Source organism: Neovison vison, chromosome 7, assembly GCF_020171115.1.
Source record: "Neovison vison isolate M4711 chromosome 7, ASM_NN_V1, whole genome shotgun sequence".
Taxonomy (NCBI): domain Eukaryota; kingdom Metazoa; phylum Chordata; class Mammalia; order Carnivora; family Mustelidae; genus Neogale; species Neogale vison.
Window position 1 is genome coordinate 124,612,167 of NC_058097.1, and position 23,521 is coordinate 124,635,687.

At 36.1% G+C, this 23,521-nt stretch overlaps 1 protein-coding gene across 2 annotated transcripts in view; it reads right to left on the reverse strand.

Moving 5' to 3' along the window:
- Positions 1-3,203: 3,203 nt before the first annotated feature.
- Positions 3,204-23,521, reverse strand: part of ARHGAP42 (Rho GTPase activating protein 42) — a 279,971-nt gene continuing 259,653 nt past the window's right edge. For both annotated transcript variants that reach the window (XM_044258255.1, XM_044258254.1), the window contains 5 exons: positions 22,206-22,586; positions 21,683-21,839; positions 19,677-19,739; positions 9,051-9,130; positions 3,204-8,620 (listed from right to left, as the gene is read on the reverse strand). In XM_044258255.1, the coding sequence (XP_044114190.1) occupies positions 8,532-8,620; positions 9,051-9,130; positions 19,677-19,739; positions 21,683-21,839; positions 22,206-22,586 (770 nt within the window). In that variant the 3' untranslated portion in view covers positions 3,204-8,531. The remainder of the gene's footprint in view (positions 8,621-9,050; positions 9,131-19,676; positions 19,740-21,682; positions 21,840-22,205; positions 22,587-23,521) is intronic.

Consider the following 23,521-nt stretch of genomic DNA (forward strand, 5'->3'; position numbering starts at 1 on the left):
TTACTGCAGGGAGCTCCACTCCTTTTAGCTTCTTACCTCAGCCAAAACATGGTTGGATGATGACATGCTCCACCAAATTACAATTAATTCACACTTGTCTTTCTCTATATCCAACCTATCTTCTTTGTCATCACTTCTGTGATTTTCTGGGTTCATAATAGGACCCATCTCTGCACTTACTCTTTTAACATTTCATCATATAACTTCTTATTGACTTTTACTTATCTGTTACCCATAAACCATGGTCCTTTTGAAAGGATAATATCTAATTTACTCAAGATTTCCAATGACTTGCACAAGTCTTGGTACACAATAATTGCCTTTTGAGACTGGTTCAAATACTCATTGAATTTTTCTATTTTCTCCACAAAATTCTGACAAATGGTCAGTCATCCAAATCCATTTGACCACTCCCTACAATGGAAAGCTGTTTCTTGAGTTCTCTTTTTAGAATACTTGATAATAAGTGTTAAGACTTATAAGTATAAAAAGATATTTGCCTATGACATTACAGATAAAGGGCTGGTTTACAAAAGCTATAAGGAACTTCTCAAACTCAACAACCAAAAAACACATAATCCAGTCAATAAATAAATCCAGTCAAATAAATGAACAGTCACTTCCCAAAGAAGAAATACAAATGGGTAGTAGACACATGAAAAAATGTCCCAACATCACCAGCCATCAGTTGGAAATCAAAACCACAATAGCTACCACCTTAGACCAGTTAGAATAATGAAAATTAACAAGACAGGAACAATAAGTGTTGGTGAGGATGTGGAGAAAGGGTAACCCTCTTATATTTTTGGTGGGAATGAAAGCTGGTACAGCCAATCTGGGAAACAATATGGACTTTCCTCAAGACCTCAAAAATAGAGGTATCCTACAACCCAGCAATTCTATTACTAGGTATTTACCCCAAGATATGGAAATAGTGAAAAGAAGGGGCACATGCACCCTAATGTTCACAGCAGTAATGTCCTCAATAGCCAGATTGTGGAAGGAGTTGAGATGCCCTTCAATAGATGAATGGATAAAGAAGATTTGGTACATATATACAATGGAATATTCCTCAACCATCAAGGAAGGATGACTACCCACGATTTACATCAACATATATGGAACTGGAGGAGATTATGCTAAGTGAAATAAGTCAAACAAAGACAATTATCACATGTGGAACATAATAGCATGGAGGACCAAAGGGGAAGGGAGGGAAAACTGGGAAGAAATCAGAGTTGGAGACAACCCATGAGAGACCCTGGACTCCAGGAACCAATCAAGGTTACAAAATGGAGGGGGTTGGGGATGAGGTAACTGGGTGATAAAAACAAAATGTAAAAACGTTCGTTAAAAAATGGCTTTCTTCTATACATAAGAAAAAAAAAAAAAAGAAAAGAAAAGGAAGACACAGAAAACAGACCAAGACTGCAACTGTATTATCTAAATCCTGAAACAGTTTACAGCGATTGTTCCTTTGCTAGTGAATTTATTCATTTAGTGAAAGGGTCCAAACCTGATGTATACTAAGCTCAGGTGTATTCCTTGAGACCTTTAATGACTAGTGATAGGTCCTGTTCACAGATCCCAATTTAGTGGAAAAAATATGAAAGTATAAGTCTTGAATAAAAGCAACTTAAATTTCAAAAAGGAGATAAGGTAGTCCCAGTTCATGTCACAATCTTGTGGCTAATTTTGTGACCATTTTAATTTTTTTTCATTATTAACTAAACTTTATACTTTATTTGGATATCATCAGTTTTTCCTTTGGTGTCTTCTTTCTTTCCAGGATCTAATCCCGGGATTCCCATTTCATTCAGGTGTCTGGTCTCTCAAGTCTCCTTTTATCTGTGACAGTCTCTTCTTTTTCATAACTTGACAGTCTGGAGAAGTCCTGACTTAGTATCTATCATTTAGAATGGCCCCCATCCACATGTGTCTGGTGTTTTTCTTACGATTAAACTGGAGATACGGGTTTGGGAAAAGAAAAGCTCAGAGGTGATAGGCTTTTCTCATCACATCATATTATGGATTACAAGAAAACCACATGGTATTACTGATGATGCTAACTTTAATCACTTGGTTAGGATAGTATCTGACAGGCTTCTCTGTCAAGTTACAATAGCTTTCTATACTGTTGTTTTTTTAAATTAGTCACTAAGTCTAACAGACCATCCTCAAATAGGGTAAAGTTAACTTCTATGACCTACAGCAAAGAATAATAAAATTCCAATTATTTGGAATTCTTCTCCAAAGAATATGTCTCTTCCCTATTTTACATGTGTTTATATAAACAAAATTGATTGTCTTTTCTATCAGTATAGATTCATGGATATTTTATAATTTGGGTCATAATCTAATCATCTGATACATTACTTATTTTTTGCTCAAACCATTTTAGTTTTGGTTATTGGGAGCTAGTTTTTATTATTTCTAAAATATCAATTATTATAAGGGATTCCATCCTAGGTTGATTCCTTCCAACCCAACATTCTCAAACAGTAGCTGAAGCATGATGATTTCTAATACTTATCCTATCAGTCCTTTCCTGCTTACTCATACTGGAATTTATTCATATTAGTCTTCTTATCTCAAAAGTCTTATGTCATGAATTTATTGCTTCTTCTAATACTGAGGAAAGTTACAATCCAGCTGAGCAAATCAGGTTGTATATTCAGTGGCCCTATTATTAATACATCAGGCTTAGTTTCTGCAAGGTAATTACTGCTCTCCAACAATCCACTTAGCACAAAATAAATATATGATTCTATTTTTTCTGATCAGGAAAACAAAATTTTAGTAGAAATCAAATAGTGATCAAAAGGGTCACAAAACTAGTAAAAATCTAAGAATGTATTTTTCATGCTGATACTTCTTCCATAACACATTTGTAAATTTTTGCAATCACATTTTCAGGTCAGCCTGGGTACCTGTTATATTTGATATTTTGTTTGTGGCTTATTTACATCTCTCTCAGACACCTGCATCATTAATAGGTGCCAACACTAATATTTTCCTGATCTGTCATAATGCTGATTTCTCAGGAAAGGTCCAATTATCAGGAAAATGTTATTAATTCTATGATTTTCCACTCAGCCACACTCAAAATGACCATTCATAGTACTTGAAACTTTGTTTTTTCCCCATATGAATCCAAGACAGTTATCCTCCAACACAGTGGCCTTTGAAGAACAAAGACTAAATTAAAATGTGCTTACATAGTTTATTTTTTAAGTAATTTAAAATACAGTGTCAACATACATTAAAGATACTGTGGCAATTGAAATTAGGAATAACATGAGGTTATTCACATATTTTTGTACAAATGTGTGATATATACACAAAATGAAGACAAATACAGAAACACCGCAAACAATTCAATATGATAATTTACTGACAATCATTTTCATCATATTTATTAATCTGTCATGTTAGTGGTTACACAAAAATTCCTAGTACTGAAATATATATATGAATATTCAATTTTAATATAAACTATAATACTTCAAATTTTAACAGTATATAAATAGGATTCTAAATTTCTTAAAAACGTCATCTTCCCTGCCAAATTCCTTATTTATTTGTAAAGGTTTTAGCTCTTCCTGAAGTCACAGCCCTCAATGTGGTGGTATCTCAGACTTTAAGCATAAATCATGTATAGTTAGCATTCTCTGTAAAAAGGTAAATGAAGATGCAAAGCCATATACAAAACTTCTAACATGGTGCCATATAGAAAACAATACACACTTTTAATCTAAGAGACTGAATGGATTTAAGGCAAAGTTAGCCTTCTCTCAACCCCGGAAGGGTAAAGACCAAAGGAAACACTGCTGAGAGATGGCAGATGGTACAAAGGGGGGAAAGTGGTCATGTAATTAGGTGGTGTCAGCACCTTTTCCTCCCACTTAAATTCCTAACATGGCCCTATACATGAACATATTGGATGATAGTTATTAATGCTTATAATAACTATAAATGATCCCTGCCTTTTGGGACTCCTCAGTAAGCACACACTCTATTTCTCCCCAAAACACTAAGAAATGTTCAACCTCTGAACCTGGCATCTCTCTCAAGGGTCAGGGAGGGAAGTGATGACCTACTGGGTTCCCTAATAACAGCTTCTAAACATTCATCTAGAACATTCAGATCAGTTTTCTGCCAATGGCTCACTGCAAGTGCCATCAACATTCTTATTTGAAATTCCTGACTTAAAACAGTGGATGCAGCTGCCATAAAAAATGAAAAAATCTTATTTATTAATCTGATCTTTTAAAAGTACATGTAACTTAAAGCCAGAGTTCATCAAAGATTACTATCAAGTAGAACTTGCACATTTGCAGGGAGATTTGGGGGACAATACATGGATACAGTGAATGTATCCACTCAGTCTAGTTGATAAATACTTGGCAGTTAAGTCTGTAGCTCAACAGGAGACAGCTGGGACATAGAGTATTCGGAAAGGTTAACTTCATTTGTAAATTTTTTTTTTTTTTTTAATTTTGAAAGGTAACCAAGAAAGATAGGAACCAAAAGTAAATAGCAATTTTTTCCATAATGGGAAACCTTTAGTCAAGTGCAAAATAACTTCTGGACAACAGTAAAGTCTCTTTTTCTTTTCTTTACCAGAAGATATGATTTGGGGGTCCTACTCAGTGATGTTATTAAGTCATATATAGTAACAGCTGCAAATTACAAAGGTCTTGTTACAAAGAACAAAATCTGACTGTAAATGGTCTTATTGACTTATAAGTCAATAAAGTAGAATTCAAATTGGAGCTCTAAATGCTAATTAAGGCATCCTGAATATATAATTGAGGGGTATACTACAAATATAGTTGTTTGAAAGAAGGCTCTGAAGGGCTCTTCTACACCAGAATCCATAGGAATGATGCCCTTTCTAATATCAGAAACAGGCACAGACCTGAAGAACGAAACTGGGTGTAATGAGGTGAATGAAGTTATCATCGCAGGATTATGGTGCAAGACTTTTTTTTCCCTTACAACCTAGATGATTTTTTTTTTTTTCAACCTGGTGGATTTTTAAAAGGCATGTTGCAATATTAAAACCAATTATCATAGAATAAGAATAATAAAAGTTATTATGTATCTTTATTTTTCCTACTTGGGAACTTGCATAATTTGAGATTATAAAGTACATTTTTTTCCCTCCACCATCCCTAAAAGAGCTAGCCAAGAAGCCACTCTTGAGAAACTTGGTTGCACTCATCTACATTACAAAGCACAGAGAACCAACATGAGTACAAAAACCACTCAAATCCAACAAGAAGGAAGGGCATTTCTTCATACTTCATGGACTTCACAGGAATACAAAGATTACTTTACTTTTCATACATTTACACATAAGAAATTTTTCAGTTAACTGACAGTTTCCATGAGCTTGGTAGAGTTATGGCATAACAAAAAAAGTCACCTGTTAAATACATAAATGTTTTGTACTTGGAGATATTTTCATAGAGACCCAAAATGATTAACTTAGATTTCAATCTCTTTCTCATACTGATTATAACATAAGTAGTGTTTAGCGTGTCCACATTGTGCATTCTGAAAGTGTGGATGTGGTAATTCTAACATACATCTTCATACTGTTTCTGAAAAGCCAAGGTTTCATTATTGAAATGCAGTTACAATTTTTAATGTGATCCTGTTTTAATGACTGCCATTACCTTCTTGTGTAATTAATATTCTATGTAATTTAGAGCACATGTCTTGATTTTCTCAATGCTCATAAACGCCTCATCTGTAGGAAACTTATTTTTAAGGAAAAGCAGCTTTAGTCTGTCTGCAGTATATGGCCATAACTTATAAATGTAATCAATAGGAAGGAAAAAGGACCATACCCATAAACTGCAAAAAGTACAATTTGAACAAGCACTCATACTTCTATTTCAAAAAAGGGACCATAGTAAGTAATGCCACAATAAATGCCTCACTATGAGAAAGGAGAGCTGGGCTTCTCATCCACGTCTTATACAGCAAAACCTTTAATTCCTTACTGATCATCAGTGGAAATAGCTCTCAGACAACTCAGAGGAAGGAACACTCTGGTCTGTGTTAAACTAAAATAAAAGCTGAGATTTCTCTATACAGCAGCAAGTGAAGTAGAATTCTGAATCTTTCTTTGGAGTCAAGTTGGTCTTTGAAAGAAAATCAATTTGCCATTAAGAAGTTTTAATCTAGTAGGATGCCAGATGATGGCAAGGGTGTTTAAACTGAGAGTGTCATAGAAACTAAGGGATTGGTACATTGGAAAAACTACCTTCTGTTCCAGCAGAGGGTGGTTAGGGTGTCAGCAATGCTATTATTACTAGTAAGGACCACCAAGGATCTAGAGACCAAAAAGCTCTAGCAACACCTGATTATAAGTATACAAAGATCAATACAGGAGGTAAAAAATAAACATTTATCAGATTTTTTTCATTATATTACTAATTTTTACAACATTAAATATTTTTCATTCCTTTATTTCAATGCACTGATACTTGTTTCTGGTTGTGATTCTGCCTAATGTTATTATTTTTAGGTTCTAATCTAGTATTCCATTTTTAATTTTTAAAAGCATAAATGCTCCAAGGCATGGTTGTGTATATATGTGTGCACATATAATTTAACCTGTTAACTCTAGAAACGTTCATTTAAAGTAGAAGAAATTGATACTACAGATTATATTATCACATAAAAAGAGTTTTATGCAGTCAATACCTGAGTGTCTGTACAGTGGAGAACTCCGAAGTAACAAGTAAAATATCATGGCCCAGTGAACCAGTGCTGTGGCAGGCTATGGTGAGTAACCAGCTTTTTGGAATCTTGAGAAAAAAGGCCACATATTTATAGATATAATATGGAGATATTTATAGAAATACAGAGATATTTATAGAAATAATATTTTAGAATAATTAAAATAGAAATAATGGAAATAATGTTTGATACATGACCAGATATTGGTGTTATATTTAAATGGGTAGTAAATACCTATTACTATGTTCTATAAATTCAGTAAATTCTTAATAAATGCTATAAATTGAAGGCATAAAAGAAAATCATGTACAGCTTTTATTCCTGCCAAAGATGATAAAATAATTTTAAATTCTGTGGCTCAACATAATTTAAGAATCCTGGATCTTTATGTTTGGTTTCTATTGCAATCAAGCATAGAATTAAAAGGCATAGCTTCTCGACTAGTGTCTTTAAAAAACATCTTTATCATTTGTACAAGAATTTCTCAAAAGCCAAAATTAAAATGAGATAACAATAAAATACATTGACACTTTACAGTGTTACCATTAGCATTCAGGCTGCATGCCTTAAAACTGCACTTTTTACACTGTTTTCCTATTATCGTAGTTGTATTTTGTGATGCCACTATAATGCCCCTAGTAGATGATATGTGCATGACTTATCATGTTAATGTAGTAAAATTGTATGTTATGTTTTTATTTATATGTTAATGTAATACAATTTCATAAAATCCCCAAATTATAAAGATAGTTTTACAAAACCTCTTACTTAACCAGGTGTCAGCAAACCATGACCCGTGAGTCAAATCTGGCTTGCCATCAGTTTTGTATGGCTCATCAGCTAAAATATTTCTATTTTTAAATGGATTTTAAGAAGTTAAGAAGGATGACATGCAGGACACATAAGAATTTTGATTTTCAAATTTTAGGGTCCATAAGTAAAGTTGTATTGGCACTAAGACATGTTCATTTGCTTACTCATTGTCTATGGTGCTTTCTGCTACAATAGCAGGGTTGAGCATTGTGGGGAAGACCTTCAAGGTCTGCAAAACTCCCAAATATTTACTATAAGACCTTGACAGAAATAGTTTGCTAATCCCTGCTATGCCCATAGAAGGTGTCTGGAATGCTGAATGGAGTGTTTATATTGAAATCAGTGTATGACTTAACTGGGTTTCATTTATAGACATCATATACATTATTCTTTTTGAATATCATCTACTTGGTAAACAAATAAAAATAAACTTCTGTTAAAAAAAACACCTATTCCTTGAAATGTTTAGGACCAGCAAAACAATCATACATAAAAGAGGTAAATTCTTAAGAAAAAATAATAAATGAACAATTTAAATTACATTTTTAAGTAATGATTTCAAGGTACCTCAGAGAATGCCAGGCAGTAAAGGACATATCTAAAAATCCTTATAGCAAATTTCTAGTTTCCAAAGTTCTGGGATATAGTACTTAACACAGTATTTGAGATTCTACAATTGTCATGGAAGAGATAATTTGCAGAGTTACTTATTAGAAAAAAACAGGGGGAGAAAGATTTTTTAAAAAAGTCAAGATTTTAAAAAAAACGGCATAGCAAGCAATTTAAGCATTTTTTTTTTCTTTTCCATTTATAGGGGGCTACATAGTCTGCCGGTGTACAAACCTGATAGAAATTTACTTTTCATTTAGTGGGCTGATTGCCATATCTGTGTCAGATAAAATCATAGCACTTATTATTGTTACCATGGATACCATGAAGATACTGCCATCCACTAAACAGTATTAGAGGAAGACAACATAATTTTCTGGAACTAGTCCTGTTTTGCCTTCATAAGTTGCTTTCAACCATCCTGGTTCCACTGATGGGTACACTGATAAAAAATTTTTAAAAAAAGTAAATGTCATTCAATCAAGATTAGCCTCGAATAAGTATATACATAAATGGGTAAAAATCCACATTAGATTGCATGTATATACTCAAGTTGTCAAAACAATGTCACCACCTCTTTAAGACTGGAAATGTCCTTTGCATTCATTAACCAATCTCTCCTCCTCCCCAATCCCTCCCATCCTTCTATCTTTCCCATTTCCCCCATCACTTCTTCCCTCTGCCTCTCTAGAATACACAAGAAGAAATGGAGCTGCAGAGAAATTTGATGCACTCATTTGTACAGGTTATGAGAGGCAGCCTGGGCTAGATTCTGAGTCTGCTGGCTTCTATTTTCACTTTTTTCCCCTGCATATTCCTTATCTTCCCAATCCATGATAGTGAACTAAAGTGAAGGGAATCGGTATACTTACCATTAGAAAATATTGCCCCCTGTGGAAAGGAAAGCTCGTGGCTGTGTTCTGCTTTACAAGAGTACATGGCTTTGGCTTGGCTGAAAGAGCAAAAAGCAATTTATAAAACCCACAACACTTAACTCAAGTACATTTATACTTAAATTATTCTTAAAAAATTGCATTAGTTTTTAGTGCTAAGAGTATGATACACATAAAATACACATATAAGTGTGCATAAGAGCATTTTTCACAAACTGAATATACTGGTATAACCAGATCAAGAAATCAAACAATGAGAGCACACCAAAAACCCTTCTTGTGTTTTCAGGAAATGTCCCCAAGGGTAATTAACTTGGCTTAAAATAGCACAAATTGGTTTTAAAGAATACTACTATTTAATAGTATCCTGGCAAACAGACCATGTTTACACCTATATAGAAATTCATAGGTACCCTAAAGCCTTTTTTCTTTTCTACTTCCTTTTCAGACTATCAGAGGTGAGACCCCAAAATTAAAGGCCTACATAGTATATTAAGTAAACTAAGTGGGCATGATACAAGAAAAATGATAGGATAAATTGATGATAGATGGCAACCAACAATAGCCTCATTGTCAGGAAGATTTTGAGGACAGAGGAAAGCTTTGCAAATCAGAGTCTATATCCACCTCCTAAAGTAAGAAGCCAACACTCATATGAGAATTCAGACTCAATGCAACCAGATAGTATAGTTTCTTAAGAGAAGCCAGAATTTCAGAGTTTTATATGAGATCTATTTTAAAATATTTGAGTCTACACTAAAAGCCATCAACTGAGGCTGCTCATCAAATCACCAGTCAAGTCACCTTTAATCTTCAACATCCAATTACCTTGGCAATACAATGGGCAAGTTATCCTTTCTCACCATCTCCATCACAACCACAGTCAAAGCTAAAATAATTTCTGGTGTCACTCACTAAATGGCTTGCTAGATTTCTAAATCCTCTAGGCTTCCTATTTTGTCTCCTTACAATCCATTCTATACAGAGCAGCCAGGAGGCAGTTTGAAATAGGTTCTGATGATCATGTCATGACTGCCTTATTTTCTTGAAAAGAACCCTTCAACTGGTCTCTAATTCTAGCCTTTACACTATGTATGCATAATCAGGTACCAGTCAGTATCTCCGCTTCTGTACCTGCCTCTGCTCACCTACTATACTCCAATCACACTGACCTCCTTTTACCTCCTCAAACATGCCAAACTTTTCCCTACCTCAGGACTATCAGGGCTTTGTCCTGAGATTTTTCTTTCTTTTTTTTTTTAAGATTTTATTTAATTGACAGAGAGAGTGAGAGAGCACAGGTAGGCAGAGTGGCAGGCAGAGGAGGGAGAAGCAGGCTCCCTGCTGAGCAGAGAGGCCAATGTGATCCTAGGGTCCTGGGATGAAGGCAGATGAGTTGAAGGCAGATGCTTAACCAAATAAGCCACCCAGGCACCCCAAGATGTTTTCCTCTTGATCTTCACATGGCTATGCACTTCTAGTGCTTAGTTAAATTCATCTTAAATTTCACCTAGTTCATCTTAAGTTTCCTAAGCTTTGTTAAAGGTTAGGTCTTCCTGACCACATGCTGTAAAATAGTTGCCCAGGAAACTATCATACTCACCTGTTTTAAGTCTATATGGTGTTAGTATCTGGTATTCTCTTGTTACTATTGATAATTCTATAATCTCCTCTCCAGTTAGAATGCAAGCTCCATGAATGATGCTTGATGGTTGGTAACTCAGTATTTGCTCAATCAATGAATGGTAAAAAAGATAATATGCTCGGGTCTGTTTTCTACACAATGAGTCCTTTTAAGACTAAAGGCACCCTGTCCTTCCTTCCTGAGGTCTCAGTACTTTACCTGCAAAGAAGCATCAGCAAGCAGTGTTTGCTATCTATAGCTCTCTCGAAGAGCAGTATAACATTGTTATTTCATTTCCCTGTTGGAGCTAGATGCTGGGTCTTATTCCCTTACATTTCCAGAATGAGACTAGGTCATTTATACTGGAGTTCCCAAACAGACATCTGAAAATCAGAAAATTAAAAATTAGAGAAAAATTGTGCTCCTACCTCCAGAGTCTAGTTCATGAGGGATGTCTCAGTCTATACTTTCAGGAAGTTTGCTAGGACAGACTGCAGCAGGCAGATTTAGAAATGACTACTAGCCCAGTGCAACACGGTCTAAGGAAGAATTGAGGAAGTACAAGGCTCTAAACTAAAATGCCATGTTGGGGCGCCTGGGTGGCTCAGTCAGTTAAGCAGCTGCCTTCATCTTGGGTCATAATTTCAGGGTCCTAGGATCAAGCCCCACGTCCGGCTCCCGCTCAGTGGAGAGCCTGCTTCTCCCTCTCCCTCTGCCTGCCACTCTGCCTACTTGTGCTATCTCTCCGTCAAGTAAATAAAAAATATATATATTTTAAAAGAGCCATGTATATGCGTGTGTATGTGCATGCATGGACATGAATGCATGTGCATGGGTGTGTTGGTTGACAAGGATGTGGGTGATGTGGGTGTAGGAGAAGAGGATGATACCAAGTTAGGAAGATTTCTAAGAACTAGAACATGGTAATCTTAAATAGAAAGAATGTAGTTTTTCCTATAAATCTTCCAATTAATTATGATCATTTAATCTAATATAATTTGGTATAATTTGATCTGATATAATCTGATGTTTGATGTAATTGAGAGTTCCAGAACCATTTCTCAAAAAATATGTAAAGGTTTTTCAAAAAATCAAATCTCCTAACAGCAAAAATTTCCTCTAATATTAAGTCTTACTGCTTTGAATCATTTGGAGATGCATAAGGTAACAATTTTCAGTCACAGAAATCACTAAGATATAATAATCCTTACAATGATATAATTTGTAAAATTATACTCTAAATGCAACCAAACTATTTTTGTTAAAATTCAGACATGAATAGTCTCTCTATGGTATTTTATTGGATTGGATTGGATAGCAAGGGGGAGGCATGTAGAATAATTATATCACTATATAAATGGGATATTGTTAAATGTGTCAAAGATACATAGCACAAAATATTATCTATCATGACTTCTCAATTATCTGTGCATATGACTAGACAGGTATAATTTTCTTCTGCTGAGATCTGTAACTACAGGTGTTAACTCAGCAGAGAGGTTTGATGATTTAATGTAGACATCTGTGACAGTGAAGTTTTCTCTCTAGGTGCTAATGCTTCCTCTTTTACTGACTTGGTATATTGAAGAAGATGTGAAAATAACACTCACCTATTGAGTCTCTCTTCAGAAGATCCTAATATCTTTTGGAAAGAATTTTGAAAATCTTGCTTCTTATTGCATGGGGGAGTAAGATAATGGCACTCAGCATCCTGAAAGCCATTTCTTCCTTATCATCCAGAGGATGATCTGTTCACAAGACCTATTCCTAATTCTAAGTGCTATTACTGATGAGTAGACTTACAGAGATTTGACAGGGTGAGTGTGCAAAATTCACAATGCTTATCTTAATATAAACAACACTTTAAAATGTCACCTAATCAAACAATATTTTCTGGAAAGCCACTTAATGTTACACACACACACACATAATTTTTTTTATGAAGGAGAGATGAACACAGATATAGTTAAAAATAAGCCAGTAACATATATAACATAAAGATGTAGTGACATATGACAAACTAAGTCTTCATCAGAAGATTTAATAAATTAACACAAACCGATTCAATAAAGCACTAGGTAGCTACTACAAATAGTAAGATAGGTGGAAGAACCCATGACATGAAACACTGCTAGCACGTAAGGCAAGTATTTTACAAAAAAAATTTGTCCTTGCAAAATCCCTAAATTGCTCGTGACTCTTTACAATAAAAATTGCAGTTGCTTTTTGGTCACTGGTCAGAGATTTCTTAAATGAGTCATATGTTCCTTTCCTAGGCTTTTGTTAACAAATGCTGGCGGTTTCTGGTTTTGATGTCTGAGTATTGAATGCCTCAATGCTAAAGAACTCCCATGGGAGCTTGTAGAGTTATAGTTGCTTATGTCAAAGGCAGATGTATTGCAATTCTATTGAAAATGAAGTGAAAACGTAATTTTTTTTTTAAGAGAGAGAGAGAGAATGCCCACATACGTGTGAGCAGGCAGAGGAGAGTTGAGGAAGAGGGAGAAAGAGAATCTCAAGCAGGCACCATGCTCAGCTTGAGCCTGATATGCGGCTAGATCTAATGACCCAGACATCATGACCTAAGCTGAAATCCAGAGTCTGATGCTTAACTGACTGAACCACCCAGGCACCCCAGTAACTAAGTCTTTTTAAGTTAAAAATGTGTATTTTAGAGGCACCTGGATGGCACAGTGGGTTAAGCCTCTGCCTTTGGCTCAGGTCATGATCTCAGGGTCCTGAGCTGGAGCACCACATCGGGCTCTCTGCTCAGCAGGGAGCCTGCTTCCCCCCTCTCTCTGCCTGCCTCTGCCTACTTGTGATCTCTGTCAAATAAATAAAATCTTTAAAAAAATGTGTATTTTATTAGTTTAACAATTTTGTTGAATATCTTTCCTGTGTTGGGCACCATGTTGGCATGAAACAGTGAATACTACCTTGAGGGTTCCTTTTCTATGTTTATCACAGAGGAGTGATTGGTTCACAAAGTATAGTCAAGGGGAACCTGGATGGATGGGTAGATGGGACCCTGAGAAGACACTGCTCTGATAGCAAATGCAATACAGATGAGAATCCATTTATTTCCTATTATGCCATATATTAAAGGGGTCTGTAAAAAATGTAAAATAATGTAACTCTGTACTAGAAAATATTCTTCATAAAATTTATGTTATTTATGCTAATATGTAATGGCTTTTAAAAAATACTTGTTATTGCATTAATGGTGTTTTGGTGGGATTAGGGAAGAGAGGTGTCAGTTCCTGAGCTCTCAGCAGTCACCATCACTAAGGAGTGGAAGCAGATTGCACATGGCCACAACAGAGAAGTGGAATTCTACATGGCCTGGGCTGGTGGTGGATGTGAAACAATTTCTATTATCTTAGACATATTAAGAATATGGCCTTTGGAAGAGGTAGGGAGGCTACACCCTGTTGTGACATATAAACTAGTCACATAAACTATTTGCTTCAGTTTCACAGAAAAAGGTGACCCCCAAATGCTGGAGGACTTGTGATCATCAGGTAATGGGTAATAAGAGTTTGAATTTTGAAAGGAAAGAGGTATTTCCTTGGTTCATTTTCTATACGTAGAAATGAAGTCCAAGAGAAATTAAAGTTACAGCAAAGTCAGGCTAGACTCTACATGTCCTGATTGCTTGTCTAGGACATTTGGATATTATCTATGAAGTCTCTTAATAACACTGAAAAAAATCACTTCTGTTACTGATAATTGTTGACTGTTAATAATAGTGAATAATCACATTTCTGTCTTTTAACAAAAGACATTGCTATTATCACCTTTAGTTGCATTAGCTTATTCATGTTTTTAATAAATTCATAAATTTTAAAAAATTATTGTTTAAGTTTCTAATATAGTAAGTATAAATAGATAGGACTCCCATAAACAAAAATTCTTTGCGGGTCCTCAATGATTTTTATTTTTAAAGTTTCAGAACCATGGTCTTAGATAAGATGAGGTGGGCCAAAATGTTAACAGTGGCTATCTTTAGGTGATGAAATCAGAGGTGGTTTCTCTTCCCCTTTTTGAGTTGATTATTTTCTACATTCTTTAAAAGAAGAAAAAGTTGCTATTCTTAAAAATCATGGATTCTTTTTTTGTTTGTTCAGGTAGCACAGTGATTAATCTTATATGAGTCTAGCATGTGTCACTATGTCTAAACCAGTGACAGCCTTCTTAAATCTCAAACTCCCTGGACACGATGACTTTGTTGAGTTGCTTTGGTATTTTGTAATCATAAACAAAACATTGGTTTGAAATTATGATAACAGAAATATATGATTGCTTATGAGCTAAGTAAGCACTCTTAATGTTCTTAGTTCTCAAGCACATAATTCTCAATTCAACCTTCAGAAGATATTTATATAGCTTGCCTAAATTATATTACTTTAAAGAGGATCTTCCTCTCTGCCCAAGTATAACTAACACTGAGATAAAGGCTTTATGGGTATCATTTTCCACATGCTTTTATAATAGTAAAACAGAGTCTAGTGACATCTGGCTCTTGAAGGAATTTTCCAGATTAAGGAGAACAACTGTAAATACCCAATGCCTGCTTAGGGATATGCTAGGTACTATGACATTTTTCTCTATTCAAATGGTTCTCAAACTTTTTTTTTTTTTTTTTGTACATAAGAATCACTTGAGAAGATTGTCAAAAATTCATACTCTCCACGTCTCAGTCTCAGATATTCTGGTTTGAGAGACTGCAGCAACTCAGGAATCTTCATATCAACAAGTCTTGCAGGTCAAGCTCCCTTGAAGAGTGGCCCCTTGTACTCTACTGAATCTGATTTCTTAAAAGATTTCCAGTGATGTCAAAGAGATTAAAACCAGTGTCCTCTAATGATCGCCTTGGCACTTTTGCTTCTACCACACTGACCAATACTTCTGATCATTCATTCAGATTCTTCTTTGCTTGAACTTTAAATCATTTAAACCATCCACCAAAGACCAATGCTCAGCCATTTTTCTTTTTTTTTACTCAGTAAGCTCCACAACCGAGTACCCTTACCTATTTAAGCAGTGTAACCACTGTGTGGAAATTTCTCAAATGGCACGAAACTGCATGCCCTCTCCCTCCTGGTTCCAGCTGCACATTTCTTCCCTTTCCTTTCCTTTTTTTAAATTTTATTTTATTTATTTGAGAGAGAGTGCAAAAGCAGGGGGAGTGCAGGCAGAGGGAGAGGAAGAAGGAGACTCCCCACTGAGCAGAAAGCCTGATGTAGGGCTTGATCACAAGACCCCAGCCAGGATCTTGGCCTGAGCTGAAGGCAAAGCTTACAACCGAGCCACCCAGGGACCCCAGTTGCACATTTCTAACTCCCTCTCAATGTTCCTCAGGCTCCTCAAACACTATGGCCAAAACTTTCCTTTCCCTCCTATGTACTTACAAGTTGGAGGTCAGAAACTAAATTATCATTCCTTTTGACAGTCTCAAAGACTTGGAATTTTCTTTACCTTTCATTCTCAAAGTATTGAAGCAGTTGTCCAATCCTCCTCTGATCCATAAAATTCTCCTTATACTCTTTCATGCTTTTGTTACTGCCCTAATTAAGGCATTTTAAATTTCACCATTCCATCTTTTTTTTTTTACTTTTGTTTTTTCAGTGCTCCAAGATTCATTGTTTATGCACCACACTCAGTGCTCCATGCAATATGTGCCCTCCTCAATACCTACCAATGTTCTCTTCTCTTTACAACCTCCCAGAAAAGCCACTTGAATGAACTGTTAAGTATGTCCATGATTAGATTGCCCCTTTGCCCAATGACTCAGGTTCTGCAGTAACTCCTGGAGGTGTTACTTTCCTGTTATTCATAGCAATCCACTGAAATCTCCCACTTGGTGTCTTTCCCAAAAATGGCTAGTCATCCTACTACCCACTACTGGTTCTATCATTCTTCAGATCCAACTCAAAAGTAACCTTGAAACTCCTTAGAAAGAAAGCAAAATAAGCATTACAGGAGGTTAGTAAGGAAAATGCCCTCAACTACTATGTGTTTTTCATGTGTATTTAATGGTATAAAAGAGTTATCAGGTGGCTGTTAATAGTTAATGATTAAATAACACTGATGTATTAATTAGAAGCTTGAATATCTTAAGCAAGCATTTTAAATAGTAACAATAATAGTTACTATTGTACACCATCTACAGAGAACTTACAGAGTACTTCAAATACTTTACAGTGTACATTTACAACAATTTGTCAAAAGAATTATGACCTTCAAGGTTATTATAACTAGGAAGTGGTAGACCGAGAATTTAAACATGGGTCTAACTGACCCTGACATTGGTTGTGCTCCATGGTGCCTGACTCTTGGTGAAAAGTTCTGACACTGTTAAAAAATGCTATGGAACTGCTGACAAGTAAAGACTCCAACCTTCAGTGCACTGAGTGAGCTCTACGTTTATGCTGACAGCCATTAGAAATTGATTTAGAGTATTACCTAAAAGCATATTAAAAATGCATAGGTTGATTGTTGAACCTCTGAGTATATGACAGTGCTCTGATTTACTTCATTACTAGCTTCTTTTCTTAAAGCTTTGAAAGGCTTATGTCTGGTAACAGAACCTTGAGTCCTTAACAGATTTAGAACTTCATAATAAAACGGCTCCATCTAGTGGAGCAATTCAACTGTATCAAGACAGAAGAAGCAAAGTTAAACCCCTTACACTGAGGGCTTAAAAATGATGAGTTTCAGAGAAATGATGTTTGCTCTGACATGCACAATACCTAGTTTTCACCATGCCTTTACAAAAGGGAATAAGGTGAAGGTACTATGGATGGAGGTAAAGTAAATGCAAGTACTCTGGGATTCGTTCCTAAGTTCAACACATTGACCAACATCCTGGTAAGATACCAAAGTAGCTCTACTCTGAAGTCAAAAACATTAATACCCAAAGACCCGTGCTAGGCCTTGGGGAAAAACAAAACAAAACAGAATCTGAAGGTCAATGTATCCCTAGTAACTAGAACAAGCCTAACATTGCATAGGTATTTCATAAACACTTCCTGAAAAAGTCCACATACTTTAAAAGGTCAATAAAAATTCTATGGTTGAATAACTTTTAAAATTTTAATTCCAGTATAATTAATATACAGTTTATATTAGTTTTAGATGTACAACACAGTGGTTGCATAAATTTTTAAAATAACTATATAATGATACTTCGATTAACAGTGATTCCTTTACTTCATAGCCTTGAATATCCAATCACGGGAAGCTCAAAATTGCCTTTGTACACCCAAAAGAAAAAGCAATGTTTATTCTTCAAGTGCACTTATTTATATGCTTTTTTAAAAATTTTTTCAATTTATTTATTTTCAGAAAAACAGTATCTATTATTTTTTCACCACACCCAGTGCTCCATGCAATCCGTGCCCTCTATAATACCCACCACCTGGTACCCCAACCTCCCACCCCCCCCGCCACTTCAAACCCCTCAGATTGTTTTTCAGAGTCCATAGTCTCTCATGATTCACGTCCCCTTCCAATTTACCCCAACTCCTTTCTCCTCTCTAACACCCCTTGTCCTCCATGATATTTGTTATGCTCCACAAATAAGTGAAACCATATGATAATTGACTCTCTTTGCTTGACTTATTTCACTCAGCATAATCTCTTCCAGTCCCATCCATGTTGCTACAAAAGTTGGGTATTCATCCTTTCTGATGGAGGCATAATACTCCATAGTGTATATGGACCACATCTTCCTTATCCATTCGTCCGTTGAAGGGCATCTTGGTCCTTTCCATAGTTTGGCTGCTCTTTTTTTTTTTTAAGATTTTATTTATTTATTTGACAGACAGAGATTACAAGTAGGCAGAGAGGCAGGCAGAGAGGCAGAGGGGGAAGCAGGCTCCCTGTTGAGCAGAAAACCCGATGTGGGGCTCGATCCCAGGACCCTGAGATCATGACCTGAGCTGAAGGCAGAGGCTTTAACCCACTGAGCCGCCCAGGCACCCCTATATGCTCTTTTAATAGCAAGCACTTAATGAATGACTCAGACCTGTTGCTGATGGTAGAACAAAATAAAACAAAAACAGACATACCAATATACTAAAAAAAAAGTCCATCATTTCAGGCATATTCAAATTAAAACCCAAAGCCCACTGTGGATGAGATCAATCTGGAACAGGAGGAGAAGAAAGCGAAAACTTTGAAGCAAAAAGATTATTAGCAGCAAGATGTAATAACCCATCTCCTTTTAACAGAGAGGAAGGTAAATCTGGGAAAACTGAATTAAGAACTGTATTTAAAAAAAAAAAAAAGAGGGGCTTGGGCCAATCAGCTCTACAGCAACATAGCGGCCATTAAGAATAAGCATATTTTTCAATGCATGTTCATAAAGTTTCTTCCAGAAAAAGTCCTATAACTTTTAGAAGTCAATATACTTTTGAGGTGCACCTGGTTGGTTCAGTCAGTTAAGCGTCTGACTCTTGATTTTGGCCCAGGTCATTATATCAGGGTTGTGTGATCAAGACCTGAGTCTGGCTCTGTGCACAGCAAGGAGTCAGCTTGAGATTCTTTCTCTCTCTCTTCCTTTGTTCCCTGCCATGTGCACATACACACACACACACTCTCTCTCTCTCAAATAAATAATAAATCTTAAAAAAATTTAAAGAAAAATAATATACTTTTGAAAACTTTTCAGGAACTGTCATCAAAGGTGCCTTTGCTGTGTCAAGGATTATGGCAACTTTATCTTTCAGAAGACTTGTTTAGAACCCTTCCTTTGTGAAGATTTTAGTAAATGAGGCACACTGGAACAGCCTGAAAGGCTAAATGCTGTTTACAGACATGAACCTTTTTCCCTCTGAGAGACAGTGGGTGTGGATTTAAACATCTGCAGACCTGAAGGTCAGAACTGTCAAAGATGACCCACTATGTCAACAAAAGACAACAAAGTCACCCACTATTTTATTTATTTATTCTTTACTTTAAGGGTTTTGAAAACTTACCGCCCAGAAGAAACCAGCTTAAGTGAACCAACATTTTCAAACAGTTGGGCTTTTGCTGCCACACTGAAAAACAATTTTAAAATGCAAGTTTCATTAAAATCAAATCATTCAATCAAATCAGAAAATCATTTAGTTCAAAGTATAATTTGGGGTTATCAGTTAACATACCCAGAAATAATTAGTTAGGAACTATCTACAAAATTTGACCTGAATTTTCATTTTTTAAGCTTTAATGTGGAAGAAATTTTTAGATCTAGTCTCCAACTCACAGAGTACCAGATGTAATAAACCTATAGCTACCTTCCCTGGGGATCTTACTGTCCTCCTCTTTTCTACTTCAGAAAACTGTAGGAGCAGTGAAAAAGAACATTTTCTCCCTACTCAGCTTCTGGCAGGGATATTGACTCCTGTGGAGCCTCAGTTAAGAATCAAGTCATCAAGACAAAAGAACTGCTTATATTCATTTTGATAGTTTGATAGTTAAGACAAAACTAGTATTAAAAGGTTTCTTTCTTTTTTTTTTTTTTTTTTAAATATTTGAACATAGTTCTTAAAGTGAAAAGAGAGACCTTGGAAAATATGGCCAATAAATACATTTGTGGATTCAAATCTTATTTCAAATCACAGGAAGCAGGACATGATCTATTTGAGAAACTGAGACTATATTAAGACTAAGGCACCCTGGGGATATTAGAAAAGTTTCTATACTTACTAGAAGAGAATATCAAATTCTGTGAATGGTGTTTTAAATTAGATTTTTAAAGTGTATCTTATTTCTTTAATTGAAACTTTTCTTCCAGAGCCTAGCCAGTTGATGACATGAAGAGTCATTTTACACCTAATACAGAATATATAGTCTCTCAATGTTAATTTCTACTTCATCAGGATAACTATAAAACAGAATGAAATCTTTTCTTTCCCTCACAAATGATGAAATTTATATTCTCCGATCTCCTCTGACATTGGCTTAAAATTTATTTTCCCATAATGACTAGAACTATACACACTGTGCAGTAGACAGATTTATAAATATAGAATTTGTCTACATAGTGGTAGTTGGATTTCTGACCAAGAGAGATGATATATGTCAAACATACTCTGTAATCAAAAGGTTCTTGTCAAAGAAGGTGATGAGCAAATGCATTTAAGATCCTGTTCCTACAGGAACAGGCTTAGCAAAATGTCTTACTGGACTTTCAATGAATAATTAAATGGGCTCCTTAACTTTCCAAGTATTCTCATTATGTTGAAAATGAGGTTTCTACTACCTACTGCAGAGGGACACAAAGGACATGAAGAGATAACATATGTAAAGGAGCCCAGTAATACCTCATATAGCATTTGGAAAGCTTAGTAAAAGTCAGGAAAACAAAATGAAAGGGTTAAAAACTTTCATTTTTAAATTTTGCTTACTTCTTCACCCAAGTTCCCATTTTCTCTTTGTCCCCTTACTATTTATAGCTATGTACTCTAATCTATCTTTACACGTCTGGGTCTTTGGATTAGAAGTACTCTCTTTAGCCTTCCATGCTCTTTGTTCTCCATGAACTTGTTTAAACCCATGAACACTCATGTAGCGGAGACAAATGATGGATAGGAGAGAAAACAAACCCTCATAATGTAGACAGCAGTTGTATTTCTAACAAAGAGATGGGGGAGGTGAGATATGGGCAGTTGGCTCATCTGAGAGGTAGATGTCTAGGTTTTACAGAATGTCTAGTTTCAAAGCCCCAAACTACTAGATTATATATCTATTCTCTGTCCATAGTATAGGCCATAGTTCTGCTTGTAAGACAAATGCTTGAAATGGTATGTGTGTGGAATATCTTAAGCATATACTCTAATGTATATGTCATTTGTAGAAGAGCACAGGGTCCTACAGAAGTTGACTGTTCCCACACTATAGATGAGGCATTCAGCTGTGGCACCCCTATGGGTTCTTTTGGACATACTCAACTCCTGTGTATCCCTGGAGATACACCAAATATAAACTCTCTCCCACTTACACAGAGCCAGGTCGCTGGTAGCCATTGCTTGAGGCAGTGTCTAGCCTTAACCTCCTGCACATTTTTGGAGGCAGGTCTGGGTTTGGCGGGGCTTTGGGTATCTCTTTGGAACCTATAGAAGTTAAGCTTTGAATGGATCCGCTGTAGCTCTTGCTTCCTAAAAAGAAAATCCAAGAAAACAGGCAAGGTGCTATCAGACAAAATAACAGCAGTAACACAGTACATGCACATAACAAAAGGAAGCATTTTTCTCTAAGCCCAAATGAGAAGGTTCAGAATGTTCTTTGAGCACAGCAGCCCATCACTCAGGGAGATCACAATCTACAGTAATTACAAAAACATCACCTCAGAGAGATGGAAAGATCCATGAAAAAGTCACAGTGCACAGTTTTAAAAATCTTAGCTCAGGAACAGCGTTGTTAGCCCCTTCACCATTAACTTTTCCCTCCTTAAAATCATGCTGAATAATCCAGCAAGTGATACAGAGACAATGACATTTTACATAAGCTCAAATCTGGTTTACCTTCAGCTGCAGAGATGGATCTGAGAGAGGAAGCTGAGGCTCTTTTCAGTCCTGAAAGCCCATACGGCCCCTTCTTGACCAGGTCTATGGGTGGGGAAACATCCCCTGGGCTGGTGACCGAGGCAACACTTTGGCAATCTGATTCTGCATCTGTTTTGGCTGCATCCTCTTTAGAACTTGATTCAGGACTAGTTGTCCAGAGTCCAAGATTTTTCTGTCCATTGGAAGGTGATGGGGATACAATCCAAGGAATCCCTCCAGATTTCTCCCTGGGCTGGCAGGAAGCAGACTTGGTTGTGCTGTTTTGTTCAGAGGAGTGAGAGGAGAGTGACTCAATGCTCCCCATGGGTGTGCTGTCTGGGCTGCTGCTGTAAGAGTCACCTGAATGGGAGCAAGAAAACAGGAGTGGCTCTCTACGAAGAACAACACAACCAAAGCCTTTCCATTCTCCAACTCACATGTGCTCAGTGGCCACCTGATCCCATTGGAATGATAGGCCGGTACCCCATATGGAAAACCACTGTCAGTTCTGGAGAACAGCTTTAAAATGTGCATTTCAACCTAGTGAATGCATTTTTCAATACTATTCAAGGAAGATTTTATATGTAACCTGATCCTATGAAATAATGTTACTTCTGGAAGGATTAGTGAGCTGACTTGAATTCAGACAAAATTTCCTTCTGGGGACACCTGGGTGGCTCCATTAGTTAACTGTCCAACCCTTGATCTCAGCTCAGGTCCTGATCTCAGCGTCATGAGTTTGAGTCTTGCATTGGGCTCCATGCGGGGCATGGTGCCTACTTAAAAAAAAATTGCTTCTGAAAAAGAACTCCCAAGTAATAGAAATAAGATTCTTTGATGACATTATAAGAGATCAATGAGTGGAAGAAGGAATGTTAAAGAGAAGTTTCTGCTGTTTTTTTTTTTTTCTGATGTTAGGTGACTGAGTTATAACGCATCTGAGTCCTCCTTCATTCAAAGGCACCAGTCATATCAACTGCAAATTAGAAACTGTTAGTATTTTTAAAAGAAGGGACTTTTCCCCTTTTCCTGCCAAGATATAGCAATGTAAGAAACTGCCTACTTAACTGAATTATTTTTTAATGTTCCTAAAAGTAAGATTTAAGGAAAAATAATCAGAAAAATTGTAATAAAATATTCAAACATATCTCAATTACAAATTAGTGTTTTCTATTAAATACTGACTATGAGAAAAAACTGGGGGGCTTGGGACTATTAAGTATAATGAAACAAGCTTAACACACACTGTGGGCTCAAGCTGTCACCTACTTTGCTCTGGGCTTGGTTCAGAACAG